Source organism: Thamnophis sirtalis, unplaced genomic scaffold, assembly GCF_051295495.1.
Source record: "Thamnophis sirtalis isolate CommonGarterSnake01/CBP01778 unplaced genomic scaffold, rThaSir2_p1.2 scaffold_15, whole genome shotgun sequence".
Lineage (NCBI taxonomy): Eukaryota > Metazoa > Chordata > Lepidosauria > Squamata > Natricidae > Thamnophis > Thamnophis sirtalis.
The window spans coordinates 39,785,469-39,803,661 of record NW_028261395.1 but is presented as its reverse complement, the minus strand read 5'-3'; the positions used below and the strand labels follow the sequence as shown (position 1 = coordinate 39,803,661).

The window sequence follows — 18,193 nt, the reverse complement described above, 5'->3', positions numbered from 1 at the left end:
AGGGGTGTGTGTATGTGTGTGTGTGTGTGTGTTTGTTTGTGTGTGTGTGTTCTGAGCTGGTTGTCACACCAGTGGGTTTCTTCTCCTTACTGTGGTGGTGCAGTATTGCTTTCTAACTCTGCTCACTGCTGGCAGTTCAATTCTGACTCAAGGTTGACTCAGCCTTCCAAGGTGGGTCAAATGAGGACCCAGATTGTTGGGGGCAAGAGGCTGACTCTGTAACCCGCTTAGAGAGGCCTGTAAAGCACTGTGAAGCGGTATCTAAGTCTAAGTGCTAGTGCTACCTAACTACCTACCTTCCCTCCCTCCCTCCCTTCCCAGTGGTTAGAATGCCATATTGCAGGCTGACTCTGCACACTGCCGGCAGTTCGATTCTGACCGGCTCAAGGTTGACTCAGCCTTCCATCCTTCTGAGGTCGGTAAAATGAGGACCCAGATTTTGGGGGATAAGAGGCTGACTCTGTAACCCACTTAGAGAGGGCTGTAAAGCACCGTGAAGCAATATCTAAGTCTAAGTGCTAGTGCTACCTACCTACCTTCCCTCCCTCCCTCCCTCCCTCCCTTCCTTCCTTCCCAGTGGTTAGAATGCCATATTGCAGGCTGACTCTGCCCACTGCCGAGGTGGCGCAGTGGGTAGAGTGCAGTACTGCAGGCCACTTCAGCTGACTGCTAGTTCAGCAGTTCAGTGGTTCAAATCTCACCGGCTCAGGGTTGACTCAGCCTTCCATCCTTCCGAGGTGGGTAAAATGAGGACCCAGATTGTTGTTGGGGGCAATATGCTGACTCTGTAAACCACTTAGAGAGGCCTGAAAGGCCTATGAAGCGGTATATAAGTCTACTGCTATTGCTATTGCTATTGCCGACAGTTCGAGTCTGACCAGCTCAAGGTTGACTCAGCCTTCCATCCTTCTGAGGTCGGTAAAATGAAGACTTCGATGGTTGGGGGCAAGAGGCTGACTCTGTAACCCGCTTAGAGAGGGCCGTGAAGCAACATGAAGCGGCATATAAGTCTAAGGGCTATTCCTTTTCCCCAGGAAGCTGTATTTCGCCCAGTCACATAAGCCTCCGTACCACAGCCGAGTCTGCCTGGCGCCCCCAGGCTGCCTCCTCAGTTCCAGTCCAGATGGACCCAACAAAGGATACCTCTTTGTGCCAAGCGAGAGAGGTGAGCCACCCATGAAGTGGGCATGGGGGAGTGAGTTCTCTTCATTGTTGCATACTTGTGGTTTGTTGTGGTGCTGGGAGAGGAAGCAGTGGGAGGAGGCTCAAGGCAGCTCCCAGGAGGGGGGGGACTTTCTGCAGCCCCCTTAGTCTGACCACCATGGAGGGTTGTTGTGAGGATCGGCTTAGGGAAGAATGGCCACAGGCATGATAATAATACAGGAAGTCCTCAACTTACGACCTCGGATGAGCCCAATTCCCCAACAACTCCAGTTTAAAGATGGGGGTCTTTAGATTTGTCCTCTTGCCCTGTTCTCCTTTTGGATGGATTAAAGCAGTGATGGTGAACCTTTTTGGCACTGAGTGCCCAAACCAGAACATGCATGCTCACTGGCTGGCATGCGCTTTCCTGTTTTTTTGGTGTTTTGGGGGCCGTTTTCAGGCTGTTTTTCCAGCTGTTTGTAGGCCGTTTTTCAGGCAAAAACAAATGTTTTTCAAGCCAAAAAAACAACAACACATTTTTGGGGGGCCGAAGAAAACACCCATAAATGTCCCAAAACCGGCCTATAATGACTCACAAACAGGACTGAAAATGACCCCAAACCCAGCCTGGAAATGGTCTGGAAAATGGCCCAGAAATGACGCATAAAATGGCCTTGTTTTGGGGCATTTTTCAGGCCATTCTCAGGACATTTTCCATTGCTCCGGTGCCAGCAAATATGAGGGGAAACCAGAGGAGCAGCTGGGGATGATGTGTGTGCCCAATGAGAGGCCTCTGCGTGCCACCTTCGGCAGCATGGCCATAGGTTTGCCACAGGGGTGGGTTCCTGCCAGTTCTGACCTCTTCTATAGAAGAGGTTCCACAAATCTACATTGCCGTTTAGAACCAGTTCCAGCTCCCTTCCCCCGCCTGTCCCCACATCATCAAGATGAAGAGCGAGAGGAGGAATTCTGGGAGTTGAAGTCCACAAGTCTTAAAGCTGTCAAGTTTGAACACCCCTGGGGGTTTTTTTCCTGAAGGGTTAGGGGTACAAGGGTCTTGTAACTTGACAGCTTTAAGACTTGCACACTTCAATGCCAGAGTTCCTGAGCCAACATTTTGGTTGCTAAGCAAGAGCGTTGTTAAGTGAGTTTCACCACATTTTACAAGTTGGCCACACCCACCCCGTCAAATGACTGCCAAACCACTCCCACTCAGTCACATGGCCAGCAAGCCACTCCCACCCAGTCACATGGCCAGCACGCCACTCCCACAAAGCAGGACACATCTACAGAAGAGGTTCTAAAAAGTTTGAAACCCACCACTGGTTTGCCATCATGGGATTAAAGCCTCAACGTCATCACCCGAACAGCTGCACCACTTCCTTGCTCTGTCCTCTCTCCTTCTCCAGCATCTGCCAGATCCAGGTTCTCCATCACGTCAGGATTCAACCCCTGCAGGAACGGCAACTGTGGGAAGCCTGCCGTGCGTCCGCTGGTGGATACGGGCGCCATGGTCTTCGTGGTGTTTGGGATCCTTGGGGTCAACCGTACCCAGCATGCTGACAACCACGTCATTGGAGACATGGTGCGTGTCCTTCCCTGGGGTCTGTGGGGGCGGGAGGATCCGTCCCAGGTCGGGTCTCGCTTACATCTCCTCTTCGCCGCTTGTATCTCCTTTGGAAAGGGTAGCGTCATCTACGACAGCGGCTTCGACCTGTTCAAAGAAATCGGCAACCTGTGCCGGATCTGTAAGGCCATCGCCAGCAACGCCGAGCTGGTCAAGCCAGGAGGAGCCCAGTGCCTCCCTTCAGGTATCTTCCCCTTCCCGTTTTCAGCAGGGGTAAAATTCAGCACGTTCTGGAGAAGTGGTAGTGGAAATTTTTAGTAGTTTGGAGAACTGGAAAATACTACCTCTGACTGGTTCTGCCCCCATCTATTCTCCCGAGTCCCAGCTGATCGGGAGGGAATGGGGATTTTGCAATATCCTTCCCTTGGAGTGGGGAGGGAATGGAGATTTTGCAGCATCCTTCCCCTGGAGTGGGGAGGGAATGGGGATTTTGCAGTATCCTTCCCCTGGAGTGGGGAGGAAATGGGGATTTTGCAGTATCCTTCCCCTGGAATGGGGAGGGAATGGAGATTTTGCAGTATCCTTCCCCTGGAGTGGGGAGGCAATGGGGATTTTGCAGTATCCTTCCCCTGGAATGGGGAGGGAATGGAGATTTTGCAGTATCCTTCCCCTGGAGTGGGGAGGCAATGGGGATTTTGCAGTATCCTTCCCCTGCATTGGGGAAGGAATGAAGATTTTGCAGCAATCTTCCCCTTGAGTGGGGAGGGAATGGGGATTTTGCAGTATCCTTCCCCTAGAATGTGGAGGGAATGGAGATTTTGCAGCATCCTTCCCCTGGAGTGGGGATTTTGCAGCATCTTTCCCCTGGAGTGGGGAGGGAATGGGGATTTTGCAGCATCCTTCCCCTGGAGTGGGGATTTTGCAGCATCTTTCCCCTGGAGTGAGTAGGGAGTGGGGATTTTGCAGCATCCTTTCCCTGGAATGGGGAGGGAATGGAGATTTTGCAGCATCCTTCCCCTAGAGTGGGGAGGCAATGGGGATTTTGCAGGAGCTGGCACTGTTTGAAGACGTCTCCATGGTCATGTGCCAGCATGACTAAACGCCGAAGGCACACGGAACGCAGTTCCCTTCCCACCAAAGGTGGTCCCTATTTTTCTACTTGCATTTTTTACGTGCTTTCGAACTGCTAGGTTGGCAGAACCTGGGACAAGTCACAGGAGCTCACTCTGTTACGCGGCACTAGGGTTTCGAACCGCCGAACTGCCAACATATCTGAGCGACAAGCTCAGCGTCTTAGCCACTGAGCCACCGTGTCTTACAACTAAATTAAATAAATACATCATGAACATAGATGTGTGGGCAGTTTTGCAGACCCCAATTTGCAGAACGCACAGGGGAAAAACCCCGCTTTTCTTTCCCTTTCTAGGTTACAGTGTCTCCTCTGTCCTTCAGATGCTACACCCAGAGTGTAAGAGCCTCCCTGAGCCCAACCTGCTTCCGGGACAGCTCTCCCACGGGACGGTGGGGGTGAAGGACGGCAAAGTCCAGTGGATCTCCATGGCCTTTGAGTCGGTGAGGGACCCCTGATTCCCAGTTCTGGCTTTCTGAGATCGCCAGGCCCTTTTTCGTCTCCAGAACTGAAAAACGGATCAAGATCCTAGTCCTCAAGGGCCAGGCTTTCAAACTCTCGATACTTGCCTCCATACGTTGTGAATGCTGCAACACTGGAAGTTTTTAAGATGATGTTGGATAACCCTCTGACTGAAGTGCTGTAGGGCTTCCTGCAGGGGGTTGGACTAGAAGACCTCCAAGGTCCCTTCCAACTCTCTTTTTCTATTTTATTTTAATCTAGCAAAAAGAAAGACTAGGGGTTGCAGGAATTGAATATGTCTAGTTTAATGAAAAGAAGGACTAGGGGAGACATGATAGCAGTCTTCCAATATTTGAGGGGTTGCCCCAAAGAAGAGGGAGTCAAACTATTCTCCAAAGCATCTGAGGGCAGAACAAGAAGCAATGGGTGGAAACTAATCAAGGAGAGAAGCAACTTAGAACTAAGGAGAAATTTCCTGACAGTGAGAACAATTAATCAATGGAACAGCTTGCTTCCAGAAGTTGTGAATGCTCCAACTCTGGAAGTCTTTAAGAAGATGTTGGATAGCCATTTGTCTGAAGTGGCATAGGGTTTCCTGCCTAAGCAGGGGGTTGGACTAGAAGACCTCCAAGGTCCCTTCCAGCCCTGTTGTTCTGTCATTCTGCATTGTCCTTTTCCTCTAATGTCCTACTTCTTCCTTCCTTCAGATCACCTACAAGGGAAAATCATCCTTCCAGACTTATGTTGACTATCGCAGAATAAATTTAATTAAACTATGTCTAGTTTAATGAAAAGAAGAACCAGGGGAGACATGATAGCGGTGTTTCAATATCTCAGGGAAGAAGAGGGAGTCAAGCTGTTCTCCAAGGCACCCGAGGGAAGGACAAGAAGCAGTGGGTGGAAGCTAATCAGGGAGAGAAGCAACCTAGAACTAAGGATAAATTTCTTAACAGTGAGAGCAATTAATCAGCGGAACCACTGGCCACCTGAAGTTGGGGGTGCTCCATCACTGGAGGCTTTTAGGAAGAGACTGGACAGCCACTTGTCTGGAATAGTATATTTCTTCTGTCCTCACTCACAGTTCTCCTGCTTGAGAAGGGGGCTGGACTAGAAGACCTCCAAGGTCCCTTCCAGCTCTGTTATTCTGTCATTCTGCCTTGTCCTTTTCCTCTAATGTCCCACTCCTTCCTTCCTTCCTTCCTTCCTTCCTTCCTTCTTTCCTTCCTTCCTTCTTTCCTTCTTTCCTTCTTTCCTTCCTTCTTTCCTTCCTTCCTTCCTTCCTTCTTTCCTTCTTTCCTTCCTTCCTTCCTTCTTTCCTTCCTTCCTTCCTTCTTTCCTTCCTTCCTTCCTTCCTTCCTTCTTTCCTTCCTTCCTTCCTTCCTTCCTTCTTTCCTTCCTTCCTTCCTTCCTTCTTTCCTTCCTTCCTTCCTTCCTTCCTTCCTTCTTTCCTTCCTTCCTTCCTTCTTTCCTTCCTTCCTTCCTTCCTTCCTTCCTTCTTTCCTTCCTTCTTTCCTTCCTTCCTTCCTTCCTTCCTTCCTTCCTTCCTTCCTTCAGACCACCTACAAGGGAAAATCATCCTTCCAGACTTATTCCGACTATCGCAAATGGGAAACCTTCCTTCAGGAGCAGATCCGGCAGTTTCCGGAAGGTTCCTCGCTACGCCGCGGTTTTCAGACCTGTGAGCATTGGAAGCAGATCTTCATGGAAATCATAGGTGAGCGATAGGATCAGAATGAGAAGTAAGTATGATTTATTGTTACTAGCAAATGTGCTTATTAAATAAATGTATTTGGCCCTTTAACACAGAGTGACTTCATGCAGCTTGCAACATGTTGGGGCTAAGAGAGGGAGGGTGAAATCTTAAATACAGTTAGAGTACACCCCCTGTTACTCCTGAACATGGATGGAGTGCATATCCCACGACTCCTGATCATTGCTGTAGAACAGGGATAGGGCCCTTTTATGACTTGTGGACTTCAATTCCCAGAATTCCCCAGCCAGCATGTCACCAGCCACAAGTCCACAAGCATAGCAAGCTGGAGAATTCTGGGAATTAAAGTCCACAAGTTATAAAGGGACCATAGTTCCCCACCTCTGCTGTAGAGCATGTATCTCCAAACTTGGAAACGTTATGTCTTGTGGACTTCAACTCCCAGAATTCCCCAGCCACAGGTCCACAAACATGGCGGGCTGGGGACTTCTGGGACTTGAAGTCCACAAGTTATAAAGGAGCCAGTTTCCCACCTCTGCTGTAACACAATGGTCTGTAAACTTGGCAACTGTAAGACTTGTGGACTTCAATTCCCAGAATTCCCCAGCCACAGGTCCACAAACATGGCGGGCTGGGGACTTCTGGGAATTGAAGTCCACAAGTTATAAAGGGGCCATACTTCCCCATCTCTGCTGTAAAGCAAGAGCCTCCAAACTTGGAAACTTTATGACTTGTAGACTCCCAGAATTCCCTAGCCACAGGTCCACAAGCATGTCTGGGGAATTCTGGGAATTGAAGTCCCCAAGTCTTAAAAGTTGCCAAGTTTGGAGACTCTAGCTGTAGACAAATGACCGAAAGAGATGGGAGCCATTAGCCAAGCAAAGGGGGCTGAAACATTATTTAAATCATCCTGGGAAGCCCCGGGGAAGCAAGATAAGTGCCTCTCTGATTGACAGGGCGTAGAGAAGGAGGGGAGATCAGCACGATGAGGCTTGCAAGAGTCCATCAGGTGTAGTTTTGGTCTTCCTGTGGAGTGGATTTCCTAGCCTGGCTGTGTTCCCTCTGCTGGGTCCTTTCCAAGCTGATTCAGACGGTGACGAATGAATCCTTAGGTGTACTATAAGTAGGATTCTTCTCTATTCCTATTCCCTACTCCTGCCCCCCCCCCCCAAACAGCTCCAGAAAGTAAGTTGGTTCTCCCCTAGTGAGAGATGCTTCCGCTTCTCCTGCCTTTTGACCTCTGCATCACTGAGCCCAAATCTCTGCCTCTTGTAGGATGAAGAGGGAAACAGATCTGCTTCTCCCAAATTCTGGGGCAATTGCACATCTCTCCCCCTTTTCATGGTGCAGAGTGTGAGAGTGTGGGGTGTGTGTGTGGCCTTGGTTCTAGATTGCTTCTCCCCTTGGTTGGTTTCCAAGAATGGATGGAAATTCATCAAGGGGAGAAACAATTTGGGATTAAGGAGAGACTCCCTAACAGTGAGAACAATTAACCAGTGGAACTGCTTGCTACCTGACGCGCTGGGTGCTTCATCGCTGGACCTTCAAGGTCCCCACCCCAACTCTGTGATTCTAACGGGCTCTTCCTTGAGCAGGGGGTTGGACTAGATGACCTCCAATGTCCCTTCCAACCCTGTCCTTCCTTGATGATTCTTGCTCTCTCTTTTCTCCTCTCTGTCTCTCTTCCAGGCGTGCAAAGTGCCCTTTTCGGCCTCATCCTTTCCCTGGTGATCTGCATTGCCGCCGTCGCCCTTTTCACCACTCACCTTCTCCTCCTGCTTCCTGTCTTGCTCACCATTTTAGGTAAGGGCGCTCTGTCAAAACCTCCTTGCCTCACCCCATCCCAACTCTCTTCTATTCTTGTGTGCGCAGGAAGGAGTCCTGGCTGAATTCCTATAAGACCCTGTTTTCTTTTTTAAAAAAAAAATTCACTTGGATATCAGAGCAAGCAGCCAACCCTCCCCAGGAACCAAGTTTGAGATGTTTCCCCCTTCCTTTTCATTCTTTTCGAGCAGGGGTCCCCAACTCCCGGGGCGGGGCCTATTTGGAACCGGGCTCCACGAGAGACGGGCCACTGTGCATGTGTGCACAGCTCAACTTGTGCAAGCGGTGGGCCAAGCCCACACGGGCATGCTGCACATGGGCACGCACACGCCATTCACCTGGCCCAGTTTCCCCTCTCAGCCAGGCTTACCAAGCTGTAAAGTTTGGGGGACCGCTGTTTTAGAGGGGCTTTGGGCAAGTAAGGGGGCTGCACCAGTGGTGAAATTCAGGTTTTTTTACTACTGGTTCTGTGGGTGGGGCTTGGTGGGCGTGGCAGGGGAAGGATATAGTAAAATCTCCATTCCTTCTCCACTCCAAGGGAAGGATACTGCAAATTCCCCATTTCTTCCCGATCAGCTGGGACTCAGGAGGCAGAGAATAGACAGGGGCGGGGCCAGCCAGAGGTGGCATTTGCCGGTTCTCTGAACTACTCCAAATTTCTGCTACCGGTTCTCCAGAACCTGTCAGAACCTGCTGAATTTCACTCCTGGGCTGCACCAGCTGTCATCCCAAGAGGCGGTGCTGACCCCTGCCTTTCCAAAATTTCCTCGCTCCTTTCGCCAGCAACAAATCAGCGCCAGGCAGGGTGGGAGGAAACTTTGGTTTCAGCTCCGAAACGGAGCCCTGAACCAGGGAGAGAGAAGCAGGACCTTTGATGGCTGCCCGTATCTTTCGCCAGGCGTCGTCTGTCTTGTGGTGACTGTCATGTACTGGTCGGGCTGGGAGATTGGGGCGGTGGAAGCCGTTTCGCTCTCCATCCTGGTGGGCTCCTCGGTGGACTACTGCGTGCATCTGGTGGAGGGCTTCCTTCTGGCTGGGGAGAGCCTCCCCCCACACCTGGCAGAGGTGAGGCTTTGTCTTGGGGTAACTCCTTCTTCCTCCTCTTCCCCACTTCCACATCCAGGAGATAATAGCACTAGCCCTTACACTTATATATTGCTTCACGGTGCTTTTACAGCCCTCTCTAAGCATTTTACAGAGTCGGCATGTTGCCCCCAACAATCTGGGTCCTTATTTGACCCACCTCGGAAGAATGGAAGGCTGAATCAACCTTGAGCCAATTGGTCAGGATCGAACTGCTGGCAACGGGCAGAGTCAGCCTGCAATACTGCATTCTAAACACTGGGAGGGAGAGAGGGAAATAGCAATAGCACTTAGACTTATATACCACTTCACAGTGCTTCGCAGTCCTCTGTAAGTGGTTTAGAGCCAGCCTATTTCCCCCAACAATCTGGGTCCCCATTTTACAGACCTTAGAAGGACGAAAGGCTGAGTCTGGTGAAATTCGATCTGTCAAATTGCAGGCAGCCGGCAGTCAGCAAAAGTAACCTGCAGTACTGCGCTCCAACCACTGCGCCACTGTGATAATCACCATGATAACCACGTAGGGCAAAAACTCTGGAATAGGGAGAGAGAGCTATTAAGTGCGCCCCATTTCCTATGAACTATTCCTCAAAGCCCAACCTGAACAATATTTCAGAGCCATCTTGGTGTATTTCACCGTCTGAAATGTTTGCTGAGCTAAAGATGGGTCCAAAATTTGATCGGCAATTTGGTCCAGCGACTGGAATTGAGAATCCAAGCTGGTTACTGGTTTTTAGGTGGGACCAGGAAGGACGCGGTGGCTCAGTGGCTAAGACGCTGAGTTTGTTGATCAGAAAGGTCGGCAGTTCGGCGGTTTGAATCGCTAGCGCCGCGTAATGGAGGGAGCTCCCGTGATTTGTCCCAGCTTCTACCAACCCTAGCAGTTCGAAAGCATGAAAAAATGCAAGTAGAAAAATAGGGACTGCCTTTGGTGGGAAGGGAACAGCATTCCGTGTGGCTTCGGGAGTTGAGTCATGCCGGCTGCATGACCACGGAGACGTCTTCGGACAGCGCTGGCTCTTCGGCTTTGAAACAGAGATGAGCACAGCTCCCTAGAGTCAGGAAAAACTAGCACCTATGTGCGAGGGGAACCTTTACCTTTACCTTAGGAAGGTTCAATGCATGCATTTGGGGGTGAGGAGGTGGGTGGGAAGCCTGCCAAGGGGTCCCATCCTAACACAGCAGGCATCCCGTCCTGTGTGTGTGTCAAAGTATGCATGAGGGGAAAAAATCACAAACAGCGAGACAAGGTTGCCCATTATCACCGTTATTTTTTGTCTTAACCTTAGAAGTTTTAAATAGAAAGATTAGAGAAGAAGAAGAAATAAAAGGAATGAAAATTAAAAAAGAAGAATACAAGCTACAAGCGTTTGCAGATGATTTGGTTTTTATTCTTGAAGATCCACTAGAGACAGCACCCAAATTGTTAGAAAGAATAGAGGAGTACGGAAAAGTAGCAGGTTTGAAAATAAATAAAGACAAAACAAAGATTTTAAGACAAAAGGAAGAGTTGGCAGAAGCTTTGCAGATTCAAATCCACAAGCAAGGTTAAATATTTGGGGATATACCTAGCAGCTAGATGTAGCCCTCTCAAGGAGGACAATTATACTAGACTAAAACAACACATTGCGACTGACTTGATGAAATGGGAAAACCTACAACTATCAATGATAGGAAGAATTTCTAAAATTAAAATGAACATTTTACCCAGAATCTTATACCTATTCCAGACAGTCCCAATCAGATTGGGCAAGGACTTTTTTGAAGATCTAAATAGGAAAAAAAATCACATGCATGTACAAACTTTCAAGTGCGGCTTGGATTTCCTTTTTCTTCTAGGATGGGGAGTGGGGGGGTGTGGAGACCTGAAATGGGACATATGGTCTTAAAGGCCTGGGGGGTGGGGGGAGAAGCAGAGCTGACACACCTCTTGTGGCCCGCAGGACCCCAGCTCCAGCCGCCAGTGGAGGACGGTGGAATCGGTGCGTCACGTGGGCGTGGCGGTCGTCTCCAGCGCGGTCACCACCGTCATCGCCACCGTTCCTCTCTTCTTCTGCATCATCGCGCCTTTCGCCAAGTTCGGGAAGATCGTGGCCCTCAACACGGGCCTCTCCATCTTCTACACCCTGACTGTCAGCACAGCCCTGCTGAGCATTATGGGGCCGCCGTCCTTCACCCGCAGCCGGACTTCCTTCCTCAAGGCGCTGCTGGGAGTGCTGCTGGCTGGGGTGGGTGGCCTCGGCCTTTATCTGGTGCTGCTGAGAAGCGGATTGGAGATCCCCCTCCTCAGTGGGGCTGGCTTATAGCCCCCAGAGACCCCCCCTCTCAACAACAAAGAGAGAGAGAGAGAGAGGACTGTAGGGTGAGGCTTCTTGGGTGCATGATCTTTTTCGGGGTGGGGTGGGTTCTTGATCCTGTTCCACGGGAGTTGCTGGGGGACGCAGCGCTCTGCACGTGGACCACTCTCCCGTCGGCAGAATGGGGCCCCGGGAGCCGTTCTCTGCCTCCTGGTGAAATCAAAGCTGTCATTTTGGGTCTTTTCCCATGCACACAATGGGGAGAAGCCAGGGTAGAGGAGAGAGACGGAATCCTCCTGGGCAGTCCAGAGAGGTTCCCCCCCCACCCTCCATCTCTGGGACCAGCCAACACGTTTCAAGCAGATGTGGTATACATTTACCTTTCCTACCAGTTCGTAAATGTAAGCGCACAAGCCACTTCCGCACATGTGCAGATCAGTGGGGAAATTCAACTTTTTTACTACCAGTTCCGTGGACGTGGCTTGGTGGGCATGGCAGGGGAAGAATACTGCAAAATCCCCCTTCCCTCCCCACTCCAGGGGAAGGATACTGCAAAATCTCCATTCCCTCCCCATTCCAGGGGAAGAATACTGCAAAATCTCTATTCCCTTCCCACTCCTAGGCAAAGGATACTGCAAAATTTCCCACTCCAGGGGAAGGATACTGCAAAATCCCCATTCCCTTCCCACTGCTAGGGGAAGAATATGGCAAAATCTCCATTCACTTCACTCCAGGGGAAGGATGCTGCAAAATCCCCATTCCCTTCCCACTCCTAGGGGAAGGATACTGCAAAATCTCCATTTCTACTCCACTCCAAGGGAAGGATACTGCAAAATCTACATTTCCACTCCACTCCAGGGGAAGGATACTGTAAAATCTACATTCCCACTTCACTCCAGGGGAAGGATGCTGCAAAATTCCCATTCCCTTACCACTGCTAGGGGAAGAATATGGCAAAATCTCCATTCCCACTTCACTCTAGGGGAAGGATACTGCAAAATCTCCATTTCCACTCCAGGGGAAGGATACTGCAAAATCTCCATTCCCACCCCACTCCAGAGGAAGGATATGATGCCATAGAGCCGGGCGCTGAGGGTGGGGGTGGTGGAACCGCTACCGGTTCGGGCGCCCCAGTAGAATACCAACTCTGGTTTCAGGATTTCGGCGACTTCCAGAAATTCTGCCTCTGGTTTTCAAAGTATCCCTGTCAGAGGACCAGGAGAAAATGGCTTCCCCAACCCTTATCCCCTTCCTTGTCTTCGGTTTCCACTTGCACTTTAACTCCTACCTCCCCTCTGCTTGTTTCCAGGTAGGGTTTTCTTGGGGGTGGGGGGGTGGGGAGAAAGAACGAGGATCTGGACAGGCACAAAATTGCTCCCCTTTGGTGCAAGGAAAATAATCAGAGGCTGCCTTCTTCCTTTGCATTCTTCAAGGTTCCCTCCCCGGCTCTGAAAATCTTTCCCAGCTTTGCCTTTTATTAAGGTATAAATATATTTAGCTTGATTGCCTTTGCTCTCTCTCCAGCTCTTTGCATTTTCTCAGTCTCCTATTTTGGATTTCCAAACCATGTTTTTTTTTTGGGGGGGGGGGGGATGAGAAACAGCCAGAGTTAAGCCATGGGGCTGGCTGGCTGTTTGGGAATTCTGGGAGTTGAAGTTCCCAAGGCTGAGAAAGCACTCTGGGCCTTTCTCTGGCTGACCCATCTCTTGTTCTTGAGAAGGGTGTTTGAACGCTGCCTGGAAGTGACAAGTGGGTTGAAATTTCACCCCTTCAAATGTCTCAAGTCCAGCCTTGAGTTCACCCTTAAATTTCCTGCTTTTTTTCCTCCCTTTCCTTCCCCTCCCTTTTCTTTTCCTTCCTTTTCCTGCCTTCCTTCCTTTCTTCTTTTCCTTCCTTTCTTCTACTTCCCTTTCCTTCCTTCCTTCATTGCTTCCCTTTCCTTTCCCCTTCCTTCCTTCTTTTCCTTCCTTCCTTCCTCCCTCTCTTCCCTTCCCCCTTCCTTCCTTCCTTTCCTTTCCCCTTCCTTCCTTTCCTTTCCTCTTCCTTCCTTCTTCCTTCCTTCCTCCCTCTCTTCCCTTCCCCCTTCCTTCCTTTCCTTTCCTTTCCCCTTCCTTCCTTCCTCCCTCCCTCCTCGGAATATAATTTTTTGAGCCTCTAGATTTTGTTCCCTTTGAAGAGAAGTGTTTCTCTTGGGAAGGCCATAAACTGCCGGTGATTTACCACCGCAACTAACAGGAATCCTTGGGTGTGCAGAGGCTCCTGCTTGGCTGATTTACACTGAAGGGGGCTTCACTCTTGGCTTGCCGGATCCGTAAATTAACTTCTGCGGAACGGAGGAGCCTGCGGGATCCCGGTAGCTGGTAGCAGGGCAGGTTGCCAGCTTCTTTTTTAGCCAAATGAGGACCTTGAAATGCCTTGCTTGATCTGAGCAAAGCCCTGGAAAACCTCCCGGCTGAGAATAGCCAGTTCGGAACATGGGTGGAGGGTGGGTGGACGGACAAGCTTTTCCACGTTGGGATCTGGTTTTGACGAGCAGGTGTCAAGCCTTCGTCTTTATCATTTGTCCCGGCAATTACAGAGCACAATTTCTTCACTTTTTGCTGTCCCTATTATTATGTGGTTAATCTTTGGTGAGATTCACAGCCCTTGGGGCTGGTTGGTAGCTCAACAGCTCGAGTCCTAACCAAGGACCTAGGAACTGTTAAGGTAACGTCGGAGGATATAAGCTGTTCCAAGTAGGGTGGTTTTTTGTAGAATCAGAATGTTCAAGTCTGATAAATTTAAAATTTCCAAATAGCGAAGTAGCCCTTTGGGTATTGCTCCAAGGGCTCCAATTACAATCGATTATTATTATTATTATTTTGGAGTTGGCTGTTCCCTCCCGCGTTCCTGAGTTACCCATCCTGGGTTGTGGAATTTGTATGCACGTGTAAGTGTTCTTTTTTTGAGACCCTTGGAAAAGAAGACACATTTTGACATTCGCTTGTGTGTGTGTCTGTGTGTCTGTCTCTCTCTCTCTCTCCCTCCCCCTCTCTCTCTCTCTCTCTCGCCTTGTTTTTTTTCTCGCCGCTATTTTCATTCTGCTGATGTTTCAACGGTTTCTCGTCTTCAGGCCTCTTCGCATTTTCTAAAGGTAGACTACCACTTGCTGCAGAAGCTCTCTTTGGTTGGGCACAGCTCTTAACTCACCATAACTCATCAAAATCGTTGGTGTTTGGAAAGGGGGAGAAAGTCCCGAGGGTCATTCCAAACTGGTGGCCCATTGATGAAACCTTCAGGCTCAGAGGCAGTCTATCATGAAATATTGGCTCTGCATTAGAGAAGCCACAAGCAATATTTAGACCAGTGTTTCTCAACCTTGGTGACTTTAAGTCCTGTGGACTTCAATTCCCAGAATCCCCCAGCCAGCTGTGCTGGCTGGGGGATTCTGGGAATTGAAGTCCACAGGACTTAAAGTCACCAAGGTTGAGAAACACTGATTTAGACGTTTCCTGCCCCTGTCTAATTCTGGAAAGTCATAGTTTTAACCTAGCAGGTATTTCTGTCTCTGGGCACAATGAGAATATATTTGCTGGAGGGGAAAAAAAAACAACCTCATTGGCAACAAGAAGGGCATCCGGCCACTAAACACTCAGCTCCATTCAGTTGCCCAGACTCCACCCGTCAAGGAATTATGAGGTCAGTAAAAGAAGATGATAGTTTTAACCTGGAACCCGGCTGAACGTTGTGCTCCTTACTGAACTTCCTTCCTTTACTAGTTTAATATGAGGTTAATGTTACATACAAGAAAAGAACAAACCCTCTTCAACCCCTTTCAAAATAGTCAAAAGAATCCAAGCCGCATTTTTAAATCGGGCTAATAAAATAACAAGCCACCACGAGATATTTTTTCTGTCATCGTTTTGAGCGTCAGGAAGTCCAGGCAAACAGTTTGTTTCTTGCCATCTCAGATCCCAGAAAGAAAGAGAATATTTTTCAGCCTACATTTGTGGAGTCCTAACCACATCCAGGAATGCCTTTCCTTTCTCAAAAATGTCATCTGGATACTTACTCTTCAGAAGTGTCTCTCTCTATAAAAGTGAAATACCACTCATGCATCATCATGAAATCTCCAGAACCGTAAAGCCTACAAACTTGAAATTTAGCATGTACTGGATGTTCCTCTTGGCTTCTAGGTACTCGCTAAGAAAGGATTTTTCAAAATGACCATCAGATCATTAGTATTTCTTATATTATTATCAACACGCTCTGAAGCAAAAGAGTTAGACTACTCCCCCTCCCCACCTGAAAAGAACTCTGTTCCAACTGCCACTTGGGCATGGCCAGCATGTGACTCATCCAGCCTGTGAGCTGGGAGTTTAGGTATTCTACTCCCTCTCCCCACCTGACAAACACTGATGCTAAGGAGTTAGACTGAGGGAGAGAAGGAGATAAAATAGGAAAGATCTCTGTGAGGCAAGCCTGAGGGAGAGAAGGGGTTAGGGGAGACCTCTGTGGGGCCAGCCTGAGGGAGAGAAGAGGTTAGGGGAGACCTCTGTGGGGCCAGCCTGAGGGAGAGAAGGGGTTAGGAGAGACCTCTGTGAGGCAAGCCTAAGGGAGGGGAGAGGCTGATTGTAACTACTCATTAATGTTCAAGCTTTGTCACTTTTATCAAGTCTGATCACATAGTTCTGTAGCAAAGCATGGGTATCCAACTGACTAGTACCAGGATGGCGAACCTGTGGCAAGCGTGCCACAGGTGGCATGCGGAGCCATTTGTCGGGGCACGTGAGGTGGTTGCCCTGTCAGCTGGCCAGCACGCATGCGCGCACTGGCCAGCTGATTTCAGGTTTTTTTAAAGCCATTTTTTGCCCTCCCCAGGCTCCAGAGGCTTATAGGAGCCTGGGGAGGGCAAAAAGAGCCTCCCCGACACCCCCCCCCCCGGGAGGCTTCAGGAGCTTCCCTGAAGCCTCCGGAGTGCAAAAAACTGGCCTATGAGCAAACTGGAAGTTCAGGAATGGACTTCCGGTTTGCTCGTAGGTTTGGTTTAAGCCTTCCAGAGGCTTCAGGGATCTTCAGGAGGCTTCCCTGAAGCCTCCGGAGGACTAAAAAGGACCCTACGAGCAAACCCTCATAGGGTCAGTAGGGTCCTTTTTAGTCCTCCGGAGACTTCAGGGAAGCCACCTGAAGGTCCCTGAAACCTCCGGAGGGCTTAAACTGACCCTATGAGCAAACCAGAAGTGACTTCCGGTCTGCTCATACTGTGCTCATAAGGTCATTTTTTGCCCTCCAGAGGCTTCAGGGAAGCCTCCTGAAGGTCCCTGAAGCCTCTGGAGGGCCTCCGGGGGCGTGTGGGAGGCTCTTTTTTTATTATAAAGCCTCTGGAGCCTGGGGAGGGCAAAAAAAGCATGCAAAAAATGGGGGGAGGCCTCTCATGCCTGCATTTGCACTGGGGGGTTTCGCGCATTGCATTACGGGTGCGGCATGCCTCCGCGCAACCTCCCTGCGCTCCCCCCCCCTTGTAACACACGAGCCAAAAAAGCTTCACCATCGTTGGACTAATATATATTTTATACAAGCATCTTTTTAAGGACTTCAGAAGGACCAACTGCCTGCTTGGTTGGTTAACACCAACCCAACTTCTTCACTGCTACTAAGAGGGTTAATAGAAAATGCTATTTTTCGGGTCATCAGTATCACAACCTTTTGGGTTGAGCCTGGTTAACTCCTGATCTGAGGCCGAGACACTGTTGAAAATAGATGCTAGTTCCAAGTCTCCATGGAGCCTCGACATAAATTGAAACGCAGCAGTCTTTAAGCAGAAGATCACGGGCTGTTTTGTCCCCCGTCGTAAAATGTGATTTTTGCTCTCAGAGTGCAAATTCATCTTCATTTCTGATTCTGCTTCAGTCGAGGCCTGGGATGAACGAAAACAGGCACGGCGGGGGGAGAAACACACAAACAAAACAGAAATATAGGATAACTCCGGAGACGGAAGGAGGGCCAGCTGTCCTTACTTGTCTTTCTTTCCAATCGGGCAGAATCCAAAAGGAAAAAAAAAAAAAAAAACCTCAGCAAGCAGACAAACCAAAACTGATTTGGGGGCAGAAGAAGCTCCAGGTGTAAAGTTTAAAGGCCGGTTTTGTGACGTCACCAAAGGTCCACAAGAACCTTGAATGCCCGAAGTAGGAAAACACTATTAGAAGGACCACCAACTAGACTTTGAGGTAGGCTAGTTGGGAAGAACAATGCCACTCTGGTCCTTCAAGCTCTATGGTTGGTTGACAATGGAGCCCCCATTCAAGCCACCGGATGCTGGGCAGATTAGCCATGCTCTAGCACAGGGGGCTCTAACCTTGGCAACTTTATGACTTGTGGACTTCAACTCCCAGAATTCCTCAGCCAGCAGGCACTGGCTGAGGAATTATTAGAGTTGAAGTCCACAAGCTAAGGTTGGAGACCCCTGCTCCAGCAGATGGTGCAGCTTGTCTTCCTCATCTTCCCAAGACATCTGTAGGCAGAGGAGACCCAAGGGTCATCTACAGGTAGTCCTTGACTTACAACCACAATTGAGCCCAACGTTGCTAAGGGAGACATTTGTTAAGTGAGTTTTGCCTCATGTTAGGATCTTTCTGGCCACATTTGTTCAATGAATCCCTGCAGTGGTTAAATTAGTGATATGGTCATTAAGTGAATCTGGCTTCCCCCCTGGACTTTGCTTGTTGGAAGGTTGCAAAAGAGGAACATGATGTAACCCCAGGACACCGCAACCGTCATAAATATGAGCCAGTTGCTGAGCATCCGAATGTCAGTCATGTCACAATGGAGATGCTACAATGGTCATAACTGTGAAAAATGGTCTTAGCTCCCTTTTTTCAATGCTAAATGAACTGCTGTAAGCCGAGGACTACCTATAATCACGTTAACCACCTTCCCGTGTCATGTTATTGTGTCAAAGGTGTAGCTACTCCTCTCTGGCGGGTAAGAGAACACCTAGC

At 49.4% G+C, this 18,193-nt stretch overlaps 1 protein-coding gene across 1 annotated transcript in view; it reads left to right on the top strand.

The window, feature by feature from the left end:
• Nucleotides 1–13,267, top strand: part of DISP3 (dispatched RND transporter family member 3) — a 49,216-nt gene extending 35,949 nt beyond the window's left edge. Inside the window, 8 exon segments of the mRNA XM_087702044.1 lie at nt 1,035–1,165; nt 2,553–2,728; nt 2,828–2,954; nt 4,137–4,282; nt 5,856–6,015; nt 7,702–7,815; nt 8,735–8,901; nt 10,863–13,267. Of these exon segments, the coding sequence (XP_087558170.1) occupies nt 1,035–1,165; nt 2,553–2,728; nt 2,828–2,954; nt 4,137–4,282; nt 5,856–6,015; nt 7,702–7,815; nt 8,735–8,901; nt 10,863–11,225 (1,384 nt within the window). The 3' untranslated portion in view covers nt 11,226–13,267.
• The last annotated feature ends 4,926 nt before the right edge of the window (nt 13,268–18,193 follow it).